This window comes from Gavialis gangeticus, unplaced genomic scaffold (genome assembly GCF_001723915.1).
Source record: "Gavialis gangeticus isolate Ggan-Ray unplaced genomic scaffold, GavGan_comp1, whole genome shotgun sequence".
Lineage (NCBI taxonomy): Eukaryota > Metazoa > Chordata > Crocodylia > Gavialidae > Gavialis > Gavialis gangeticus.
The window spans coordinates 107,064,636-107,076,374 of NW_017729031.1; the positions used below are offsets into that span (position 1 = coordinate 107,064,636).

General features: G+C 44.0%; 1 protein-coding gene across 1 annotated transcript in view; it reads right to left on the minus strand.

Annotated features, from left to right (window-relative positions):
* The window catches only part of NSF (N-ethylmaleimide sensitive factor, vesicle fusing ATPase), a 145,540-nt gene that overhangs the window by 37,206 nt on the left and 96,595 nt on the right, over window positions 1-11,739 (minus strand). The window contains exon 12 of the mRNA XM_019523518.1: window positions 11,112-11,299. Within this exon, the coding sequence (XP_019379063.1) occupies window positions 11,112-11,299 (188 nt within the window). The remainder of the gene's footprint in view (window positions 1-11,111; window positions 11,300-11,739) is intronic.

Consider the following 11,739-nt stretch of genomic DNA (forward strand, 5'->3'; position numbering starts at 1 on the left):
GAGGCTAGATGAACATCTTGCCAGGGTGATTTCACCCCAGCATTCTTTCCTGCCATAGCAGAGGGTCGGACTTGATGATCTGCTCAGGTCGCTTCCGACCCTACCAACTATGAAACTATAACAAGAAGAGTAAAAAGTAACCCCTTGCCCCCAACTTTTCTGTAATCTGGTGGTTCAGATACTATCCTAAGAAGAAGGAAATATGGATTTGATTCTCCTTGGCTTGAAGAAGGCCTAAACCCCAGCTATCTCTGTCCTGGGTGAGTGCTCTGCCCAGTAGACTCTTATACAAAGGCAGCCACCATGCCACCCCCACTTTCAGCCACATTTTGAAAGAACAATTTCCAGTTATTTGCTTTTGAAAAATACTTGCAGGAATCTACCTTCAAGAGGGGGTTCTGGGCTCTGGATCCTGAGTGGAATGAGACTCCTTCTTTAGACACTTGATTCTGTTGCTTAAAGCCCAAGAGGGATGGGGTTTAAAACACCCATCTGCTTAGTTTTCCTATTGGCTAGCTCTGAGCTGTTCCCTCACTCAGGATACAGGCTGTATAGATCACCCTTCCAGATGCTTGACTCTCCTCATATGCTACAAAGGGAGCCTAGGCACTTAGCTCGGGGTTTTAGATTCCACTCTGGGCACAGATGGAATAGGAATCGCTCATCTAAAATTTAGGCATTATAGTACATAACCTGTAGATGCTCCAATATATTTTTGGTCTGGCCCTGGAGCTCTTAGATCCTAGCTTGGTGCTCCGGCCATGCCACTCCCCCCTCAACGGTAGTATTTACATGGGAATCTTAAAATTTTAGATTTCTATTTGTTTCTCCTATATACACACACACACACACACACACACACACACACACACACATATACATATACATGGCTTTGCTGCTTAATATATATATATTAAGCAGCAAAGCCGTTTCTAAGAGCCTATTATTTTGCTCTTGGATCAAACTGCCTTCCTGAAACTGACACTATCAATATTGTTTAGAAGAGCCAATAAGTGGAAAATTTCACATGCAGGCCTTTCCATGAAGAATTGCCATTTCAAGGTGACAGAAATGATTCCCTTTCCTTCAACCTCAATTCACTGCCCTCTAAATAGGCAACCTTTAGAAATGAGTGATGAAGAGTGTAAATTTCTGACTGGTAGGGACACAAGAGGCTTCTCTCATCATTTGAGAACGGATGCTTACACACAACAAAAAGCAAAAACGGTGCTGATAGGTCACACTGTGTTGCCAACACTGCTGCTAGTACATTTTAAGCTTCTGTCAAATCATTTTCAGGAAAACTCTTTCATAGGCTGCAGAATGTTTTCATCAAACAGTGAAATGCAAAGCTCCTTCATTTACGAGGATTAGCTCGTAGGTTTACAGTACTTTGAAACCTTGATTGCCCTGGGCATCAATCAGGAATTATAAATGGATTTGGGGTGATTTCTCACACCTTAAGACCATATAGATAAAAGAATCAGTTTTTGCCACTGGCACTACTGCCACAGTTATTTTCAGATCCTGAGCCGTGGTTTGCAGACACAAAGAGAAGGATTAAGTACAAAAGCAGGCAGAAGTGAACAGATCTGCAAAAGAAAATGTATTTAATGGTAAAGTGATAGAATAGTAGCCAACTCTGAGAGAACAAGTGGCATAACAATGACTCCTTTTCACTCACAGTTAATAAGTGACAATTCATGATCCATCCAAGTGTTGCCTTGACAGACTTTATGAAACTTTGTATATTACCCCATAAGTTACATGTTATTTCCTTTGAAATTTAAAGGAATTTCTCCTTATTTTTAAGCCAGGCATAATTTGCAATGAAAGTGACTTCATGTCTTACTGCATCTTGCATCAATGTCTCCAGGGTCATTAAATGCTCCAATGCAGCTGGATCACTCAAGAAATTAGCATTTGGAATTCAAAAATTTACACTTTGGCCAATGCAATCCCAGATACCCAACTAATCCACCAGACTGGGACCTCCGAAAGAAGCACTGATTCGTGGGGTGAGTACAAGGTACCTGCAGGTGAGAGTAAATACTTGGTTTCTGTGCAACTGAGACACTCTGGACACATCTCATAATTCAAGTTGTCCACTCCCTCACTGACTCTCTCAGCACAGAGAACAATGGATTCTGGGGTCTGAACTTCCCTATGACACAGATGGCACTGTAGACCACAGCTGAGTATTAGCAAAGGGGGCAAATTTTACACATCTCTCCCCACATACAGGGCTTGTAGAATATTACAGATTCCAGAATGGCATATCTGGCTCCGTTAATAAGAAAAAAATATATATTTAAGCTTAACCAACAATGGTACTGTACACTGAATGGACAAAAATAAGGAAGGCCCATTCTTGGTACTATAAAAGTCTAAGGATGATTATTCTTGCATGTGGCCCTGAAAGCAGCAAAAGCAATTAGATTACTCTACCATCTCACTTTGTGGCCTAATAACATTTTGTATGAAGAAATTAAGCAAGACTGACAAGTTAGACTGCTGCAATGAGATGAACATAATGCAAGATAACATGTCAAACACTGGTTGCAGAGATTTTAAAGGGGCTGCAAATCTTTAGCACTGAAAAATATTAATAGTAATAAAAAATATCATATTTTTTCACCTGTTCCAACCTGGGGGGAGCCTTCCTGGCCTTCCAGCCCACTGTGCCAGGTCCCCACCAGCTCACGCTGCCTACAGTGGCCTCAGCCACACCCCTGCGCTGCCCCCCCCCAGGGCCAGCTTGGCCTTTTCTGGAGGGCCCCCGACAGCCACAGGAGCCTCCAGAATGCAAAAGTGGCTGCAGGCCCAATTCTCTTTTCCTCTGGGCCCGATGAAAGTCTTCAGCCCAGTGCAGCCCGGGCACTGCCCACCTTGCCCCAGTGGGAGTGGCAGTGGGAGCAGCTGGACAAGCTGCACCTTCTTCTGCAGTCACCTATAGCCCCTGCTCTGAGCACTGCCAGAGTGGGGGCTATGGGTGGCTGCAGGAGCAGCCCAGCACTGCCAGCCTTGCCGTGGGAGAAGCAGCCAGACAAGCTGTGGCTTCTCCCATGGCTGCCCATAGCCCCTGAAACACAGCCCAGCACTGCCTGCCTTGCCATGGGGGGAGAAGTGGGGGAGCAGATGGACGAGCTGCAGCTGCGCTTCTGGGGCTATGGGAGGCCGTGGGAAAAGCCGCAGCTCATCTGGCTGCTCCCCTGATGCTCGTCCCATGGTGAGGCGGGCAATGGTGGGCTATGCTCCAGGTGCTATGGGTAGCCCCGCCTTGCCATAGGGGTAGCAGCCAGATGAGCCACCACTTCTCCTGTGGCTGGCCACAGCCCCTGGAGTGCAGCCACGGCTTGTCCGGCTGCTCCCCTGCTACTCCCCGTGCCAAGGCAAGGCTGCCCACAGCCCCCGGAGCTCAGCCCTGCACTGCCCACCTTGCCACAGGGGCAGCAGGGGAGAAGCAGCTGGATGAGCTGCAGCTTCTCCCATGGCTGCCCATAGCACTTGCTCCCAGCACCACCAGAAGCCCAGCACAGCCCCAGCACTGCCCACCTAGCACTGGCAGGAACAGCCAGATGAGTCGCGGCTTCTCCTGCACCCACCCATAGCCCCAGCTCCCAGAGCCTGGTGCAGCCCTGGCTTGGCAGTGCTTGCCCCAGCCTGTCCCAGCCCCAGTCCCTCTCTCACCACAGGGGCCTTGATCTGCCTCCCCATGCCCCTTCCCTTTCCCGTTCCCTTCCACCATGACAGATGCTGTATTCAGTTGAAACCCATGCCAGAACTTTGAAGCTTTGAAACCAGGTGTCAATTTACAAATGTTGCAACTGCTGTTCATCCTAACTTGAACAGTTGTAAGTCTAGGACTGCCTGTATTTATAGTACATGCATTAAGAGGGAATTGCAGTTGCCTGAATTAGATTCCTACAATTCACCTAACCAGGATCATTAAAAAAATGGCACAGCATGGAGAGAAAATCATTAGCTCAGGTACAGGTACATGAGCATCCTCACTGATTTCAGCTACAGTTGTGGGTGCTCAATAAGTCTGGGGGGGAAAAAAAAAAGATTTAAAACTTAAAACCTTCACATCGTCTTCACTGGGAGCTGCAGGCAATTTACTTGTCCAGGAGAAAGAAGCGAGATTTCAGCATTCATTTTGCTTTCAATAATGGTAACAGAGCACATAGTTCTTTTTACTAGTCTAATCCTGAACCTTTACACTGGCTTTACCATGCTCCTTAAGCCTTTCAGGCAATTTGTAGCAAGGCTTGATCTTGTTACAATGAGTCCCTAACTGTTTCTAGAGAAACTAGTGGAGGAAGGACTCAAAGACTAGAGCTGTTGGAAAAAGGTTTAGCTAGGTTTTGACCATCTCTGAACAAAAGGTGAACTTCTCAAAGTAAACAGGTCAGAAGATTTAACAGGAACTTAGGAAAGGCCCACCTCTAGGATATGAACCCAAGAAAGTGATAACAAAAGAACAGGAGTATAGGTTGTAGCCATGTTGGTCTAAGGACATAAGCAAACGTAACAAAAGAACAGGTCTTTAAAAATGGCTGTCTGCCTGAATGCACATTTATACTCCAATTCCACCTACTAAAACTAAGCTTAAGAACCTTTTGACAGAGGAGATGCAGATGCCCATAATAAATTGCGGAGGCTCACTATTGGGTTAGAAATAAAAGCCTGGCACTGAAGTCACGATTTCAAATCATCATCAGAAACAGCTAAAAATGGCGTAGAGGTCTGAATTAAACTAATTTAGCTCCAGGAAAAAATGACTTTGTGTTAGCTATATTTTGGTGACAGGTATTTAAGTTAAACATACCTCGTCCAAAAAAAAAGGAAAAGAGCACTGGACGTTCAACTATGTTTGCTTTACTGATCTAAAAAAGAGAAGCAGTGCTTGACACTATTAAAGCTCTGATTAGTTTGACATGCTGGGGGACTAAAGTTTGCAGTGGTTAGAGGAATTTATTAGATAATCAAATTCAGTGGTTCTTAACCTAATTAAACTCGAGGCACCTCTCATTCGATTGAAGGCACACCTCAGAAAATATCAGCTCTTAGTTTTCACTCCTTTTTTGACTACTTAAACGTAATAGAGCAATTCTTCTGTTGCAAAGAACTCAGGAAGATCATAACAGGTCAGAGTGTTTTTGATACTATGGATTCTTATTTGAAATCTCTGGATTCACAAGCTTAAACATATGTAGATGTTTGCACATGTAACAAAGCTAATATTGTGTGGCACCCCTAAAAGGAACTCATGGCACCCTGGTTGAAAAATCACTGATCTAATGTAAAAAGTCTTTTCCATCCCTAACATTTAATCTCAAAATACTTTGCAGCCATAGAGAAAAGCATACATAGCTGAAGAATCGAAACACTTTTTTTTTTAATCAGTTACAAGTTTTTGTAACTAGAAAAAAACTGCCTGATGTGCATCTTCTATACTAAAATGGAAGACAATACATCATCATAATCTTTGTACTTAAAAGATAAAATAGACTTCTATTCACCTTGTATTTTCCCTCTATAAATGGCAAGCATATATGGAATTAAGAAAGGCTCTCATTTGCATTATATTCGCATCAGTTTTGGATGATGAAGTGAAGGAGCCATGTCTTTCAGCCTACACCTGTATGAGCTAATTAATCCACATTTCAACACTGTCAAATAGTGCTTTTTACATTTTAATTCATCTCCTAACTTGACATTTCATGGTTCTTATCTCTTCTGTCCAGTTAAAGATGCAATGACCTTAATAAGTGATGAACACTGGAAAAGCAAGAACTCATTTCATTATAAAATCCTGCATTATAAACTTAGTGACTATTTCAGATCTTGACATACACCGAGATGGTGCCTTAGTGTGCTTCTGCTCTGAAAAAGAGTCTAGCAAAAAATGACTCCACTCTGTACAAGATAGCTACTGATTTTAAAGACTTCAGTAATATTTTAAACAGACTTATATCTATAAAAACAGCGTAAGGGAGAACGCTGGATTATACTTCTTGTGCATCATCAGAAGTCTTTACTTAGTTATCTCAGTTATACCTCTGCAAACTCACAGAAGACATGGACTACATGAGTTTCATGGAGAACTTAAGTTGGCTGATGATCCACAAGAAGGAAAGAAGCCAGTGTGACTAGTCCAAAGCAGTAGAAGAAAGTTGTGCACATGCATTGACACTTTCTTCTCCCTAGAAGGAGGGCTGGGGAATACAATCAGGGAATTACTAGGGCACAGATATGAAACAATAACAGGATAAAGAGTGATAAACAAATTATGCCAAGTTAAAGAGACTGGGGCAAGGGAGTGAGGGGACGTGACTTACTGTGCATCAGCTAATTGCAAGTTTTATGCATCTACTCTATTCCACCATACATAGAAGTATACCAGGGCAATTTACTCTTATAGACACAAACTGCCAAATTACTACAGTTTAGCTTTTACCTTTGGTGGGAAGGAGTGGAATCGCAAAATAATGATCATAGACCAATATCTCAAAACACCCCAGTTAAATTGGGGTAAGTAACCATTCTTTTTTCAACTATGAATCTGTCTGGACCCTGCTGCAGATGACTGGCAAGCTGTGTTGTTGCAGTACTGTGGGTCAAGAAACATCAGCTGAACAGCAACCGTAATGCTGTTCTGCCAGCCTTCGTTGTTAAGTCCAAAAAACGTTTGACATGGGTCAAAGGGCTACTCCTTGTCACTGGCTACAGGTTTTGCAAGCTGGCATATTTATGAAGCAGGAAGAGGATGTCACTTGAGTTATGGCAAAATAATCCTTGTCTTTATTGGGAGAAGAATAGCAGCTATCTGCTTATACTACAATATACATTGTATTACCTATTTTGATATTTTTGGCGGCAAGAGGACTTGGCATTTAGAACAGACAGCCATGGAGACCATATGAATTGTTTTGTCCTCTCAACAAGGGAACAGAGTCTCCAGAAGCATTCAATGTATTCAATTTCTCTCCCAGAAGAGAGTTTTTGGAAAAAAGACAATCTAATTGACTGTGTTACATGCAAATTAATAAGATGAGATCACTTGGGGGTGAATTTAGAATTAAATTTTAAACACACCACCCCCGTCTTTGTCTCCATTAAATGTTGTGCAGGGATGGTAAGCCATATGTACTTGGAGCTTACATTCTGTCTCCTAGCTGAGATGACAGCAACTGGGAAGATCATGGTCAGAAAGACAGAAAATAAAGAACAGCCTGAAAGAGGGTCAAAGTGAAGCCCCATAAGTCTCATAGATTGTAAGGCCAGAAGGGACCTTGAAAGATCATCGGGTTCAGCCCCCTGCACCAAGCAGGAAAGATAACTGAGGGTTAGGTGACCCCAGCAAGATGACAGTCTAATCTCCTCTCAAGAGGATGAGATCAAGGTTCCAGACAGGGACAGGTTCACAAACAAGAATGGTGTGAGGTGGACCTTAACAGACTTAAAAAAAAGGAAAAAAAGAGTAGGAAAGTTTTAAATGTTGCAATTATTTTATCTTCTATATAGCAATTTGCACAGGGTTCATGTTATGTTAGACCATTCTTATCTACAGCCCCTGCAATTTTGAAAAAAAGTCTCTCTGGTAGAGGTTTTATTCTAATATAATAAAGGACTTAGTCTGTCAGTCCGTAATGCTCCAGGCCAACTGTGCATGCACTGCCAAGGGGGCCAGCGGTGACTGGCTGCGAGGCCCTGGAACATTACGGACAGAGGGGGCGAGGGAGCCAGACTGGGAGGGACAGGTGGTGGCAGGGCAGGGGACACACTTCCGTTCTGGTGGGTCGTGACACTCTGTCCCTGCCTGCCCTCCCCCCTATTCTTGACAGGGAATTGGCTAGTTCTCTTTATAAAAGGAACCCTGGAACTCAGCTAAATAAGCCACTGTCCATGGTACTTAACCTAGCCAACATCCAGTCTCTAGAAACAAAACAACTTTGCATCTGGGTCAGAGCATCCGACTGTGGGTGCTTTGAAATTAAGTATGGATACTCTATGACCTGAACTGGTGGCTGAATGGACTTCCATAGAAGGCCTATCACCCAGAACCGCCCATGTCACTCAGGAACTACAAGGATGATCATGCATTTCTTATCTGACTCTGGATAACAAAAAAAACTGGCTGAAAAAACACACAGGAAGTTGTGACAGAAAAGCATCTGATAGCCACCCCAGGTTCCTGCCCTGTCAAGGAAAGTTTGGCATTTTCCTTGACGCTGAATGGATCTTGCCCCCAGGCCTTCAAAATGCAACATTGGCTCCCTAATGGTCCTCTGCAGGAATCCCTTGGGATTGGTAACAGATTGACTGCTGAAATCTGCCCAATTACTGAAGCCATTCAGAAGGCAGATAACTCTTGCTATCAACACACAGTAACTTCAATATGTACTGAGTCTGATGGCTTCCAGTGAAAGGTAATGGAACCAGGAACCTCTCTTCTCATCTGTTTAGTTCAAACAGCAGTACTGTCCATTACAATATGCATCAAGGAATGTGAGAACAAGCAGCAATACCCCACAGGTTAGTATAATGACTCTGAGTTCCAGGATATTTACCAGTACATGAATTCTCATGTCATCTTCATTTTCGGAGGGCTTGCTCTTTTTAATCTGCAGGCGAGTCGGGTAAATTCTCCAATCTATCCCTTATATATCCATAATTAAGGCCCATGTCAGGGAGAAGCTGAAAACAGTACTCCTTCTCAGATATACTTGGGTTCTAGCCACCAGTTCTGCAAAGGGTTGAGGTAGTGATCTCAAGACCTTCCTGTTCATGCACTGTCAGAGGTGTAGGGTTTGCAGGAGAAGTCTAGCAGATGCTATCACATATAGAGGCCAATTTGCGTGGCTTTCCCTGTTTTGCTGTGGTTTCAACATCCAGAGATCCATATGCTGGGGAAAAAGTCTGGGAAACCCCAAGATAAGTCATTAACAGAAGGGGCAGTACCACTGCATCACCAGGCAATAAGGATGATTCCTTAGACAGAGATTGTTGCTGGCCTTCTGCCTGCTCTTGGAGGCTGACACGTAGCTGTGGACTGGGTGGCCTGGCCTATGGGAAACTGGGGAGCAGAGTCACTTGACATGTGGGAGAGGGTGGTGTTCTGAGACGTGAGTCAATAGCCGCTACTATGAGGGTAAGGGTAATGGTCAGGTTTGAGAAGGCTAGCCCTTGGTATTGAAGCTGTGAGTGATGTTACTGGTGCCTTCCACAGAGTTCTCTCTTCCAACCCCCCAACAGGATGTTTGCTTGATGGAACCCAGCTAGCACTGACTTCTTTGGTTTCCAGGGCCCAACAGCACTTCCTGTAGGTCAGAAGTGACAAGTAAAGACTTCTTTGGCAGATGAAGCTTCAACAGAATGTCCCTAGACAGAATGCCCTTGAAGAAATTGGCTAGCTCACAGACCACCCTTCAAAGGTATAATTCTCCCCCAAACAGAACAGATATCAGTTACATCCATCTGCAAGGTGGATAAGGCTATTATAAGACAGGAAGTCTGTATGAAACCTGCCTGCTTGGTGCATGGTTTGTCACAAGTGTCATAGAATCTCTCAACCCCTCAAGGGAGTTTAGCAGGGCAGGGAACCGGTTGTGAGAGAAGTCTATTCTTCCTCTTATTTCGAAGTGTCCAAATCAAAGGAGTGGGTGGCATGAAGGTTCTTCACAATTTTTGCAACAACAGTCTTAAGCTCTAAAGAGGATATCTGACACCTGCTAGCTCCACCCTCATAAAAAGGGCTCCGTTATCTTATACACCTACCATGGGATCCACACTGGCCCTAAAGAACTTCCATTAGTGCCATGAGCTACCCAAACATACAAGCCCATTTGTCTCCAAAACAGCATAATTGAGTTTAGTTTCCTTGCATTCTTTTTATGAACATACTGATGAATCAGGTCCCTGATAGACATTAAATTAAGGGTGTGATGGAACCTGATGCATGATCCTAACAAGCCCTAAATGTTAGAGGCTTCTAGTGAGAGAGGAACAGTGGAAAAAAACTTGGTAATACTCTGTTCACTCTTTCAACATTGACTCTGTCAGTGTGCGACATAGAAAACTAGGCAAGATGGACCTATGGTCTGACCCAATAAATAGTAGACCCAATAAATGGTAGCTACATTCTTAAGTTATGTAATCATGCTTCCTGCCACACCACATGTGCATGGTAGCAGGCATGACTCTGGGATCCATAATCAGATCTCATTGTGCCATATTGCCAGTGCAGGGGGAACCCCAAATAACGAACCCAGGCTCTCCCTGCACCAGAAAGTAGCAAGCTTATCCCTGATGCACTCCTCCAGCTGGGAGCATCTGTCAACTGATCGGGCTCCCAGCCAGAGGGCTGCAGAGAGCCAAAGGTTCCATACACTCCACCAGCTGGGAGTCACAATCAGCTGATGGGCATTCGCAGCTAGGGGAGCACATAAAGCCTTGGCCAAAGGCTCCATGCACTTCTCAAACTGGGAGCTCTGATCAGCCGAGGGAGCCCTCAGCCAGGGGACGGCATAGGAGCCAAAGGCTCCAACCTTCTCCTGGCTGGGACCCTCCAATCAATTGACCAGTGCTCCCAGCCTTTGGAGCACATAGGAGTCTTGAAGGGCTCCAGCATGCTGCAGAGACTGGGAGCACTGGCCACTTGTTCAATTAAAGGCGCAATAGGAACCAGCCACAAAGTTAGTACACATATTTTGTGCAATAATTTTGTGGCTTACTCTTCATTTTATTGTGCCATTAATTGAATAAATGTGTGGTCAGGTCACTACTTATGACATGATTAACCAATTCATCACATATTAAGTATAACATCTGTCAGCGTTCTCAGATTTATAAGCAAGTCAATTCTCTTGCACATTCATACAGGGTTACATGTGGGGCATTTAAAGGACATGTGCAGGGGATGGAAAAACAGACATTTTGTCCACATAAGAGTTATGGGCTTGCAGCTTGTAATCCATGCAAGATACCCAAATTCTGAGGTACTTGAAGCCTCCATCATACACTCAGAAGAAAACATATCATAAAAGTGAAAAAAATTGCACAGCCATTACTGCCATTTGATGCCTGTATGGGAAATCATGACTAACCTTTATGTGTCTGTTCATAGCAGTGGACTGTGCAGCTCGCACAAGACCCTCTAATTCAGCACCACTGAAATTTTTGGTCTCTACAGCCAGTTCTGTAATATCTACATCTACAGCCAGAAGTTGATGGTCCCGCATTCTTGAGGTATGGATATGAAGAATCTGAGTCCGGCCCTTCTCATCTGGTAAACCTGAGATATACAGAGAGAGAGCATGTCAGGCCTTGAACTATGATCATACTATTGCCTCAATGCTCCATCTTGAGGATAAAGTAAGACTGGGAGCCCTCACCTTTCTTTAGAGTCCCTGCGTACAGGGCTGCTCCTCAGCATGGACAGCCTGTTCTCACAGGGTAGAGTACTTTATAGTATCTTTCATTTGAGAACTCAAGAAACATCAATCATTAAGTCTCCAGCAGCTTACAGTTATTGCCGTTTTACAGATGGCACCCAAGGATTAAGTGTCTTGCCCAAGGATCATGAAACAAGTGACTTGCAGAGTGGATTCTTGTGTTTTATTCCTGCCTCCCACACTGGCTTTGTTCCTACTACGTTGGGAGGTTTTTTCAGAACCCCACTGTTCTGATGATTAGAAATGTTGTAATTTCCAGATTTCCTGTGAGTCAGTGGCT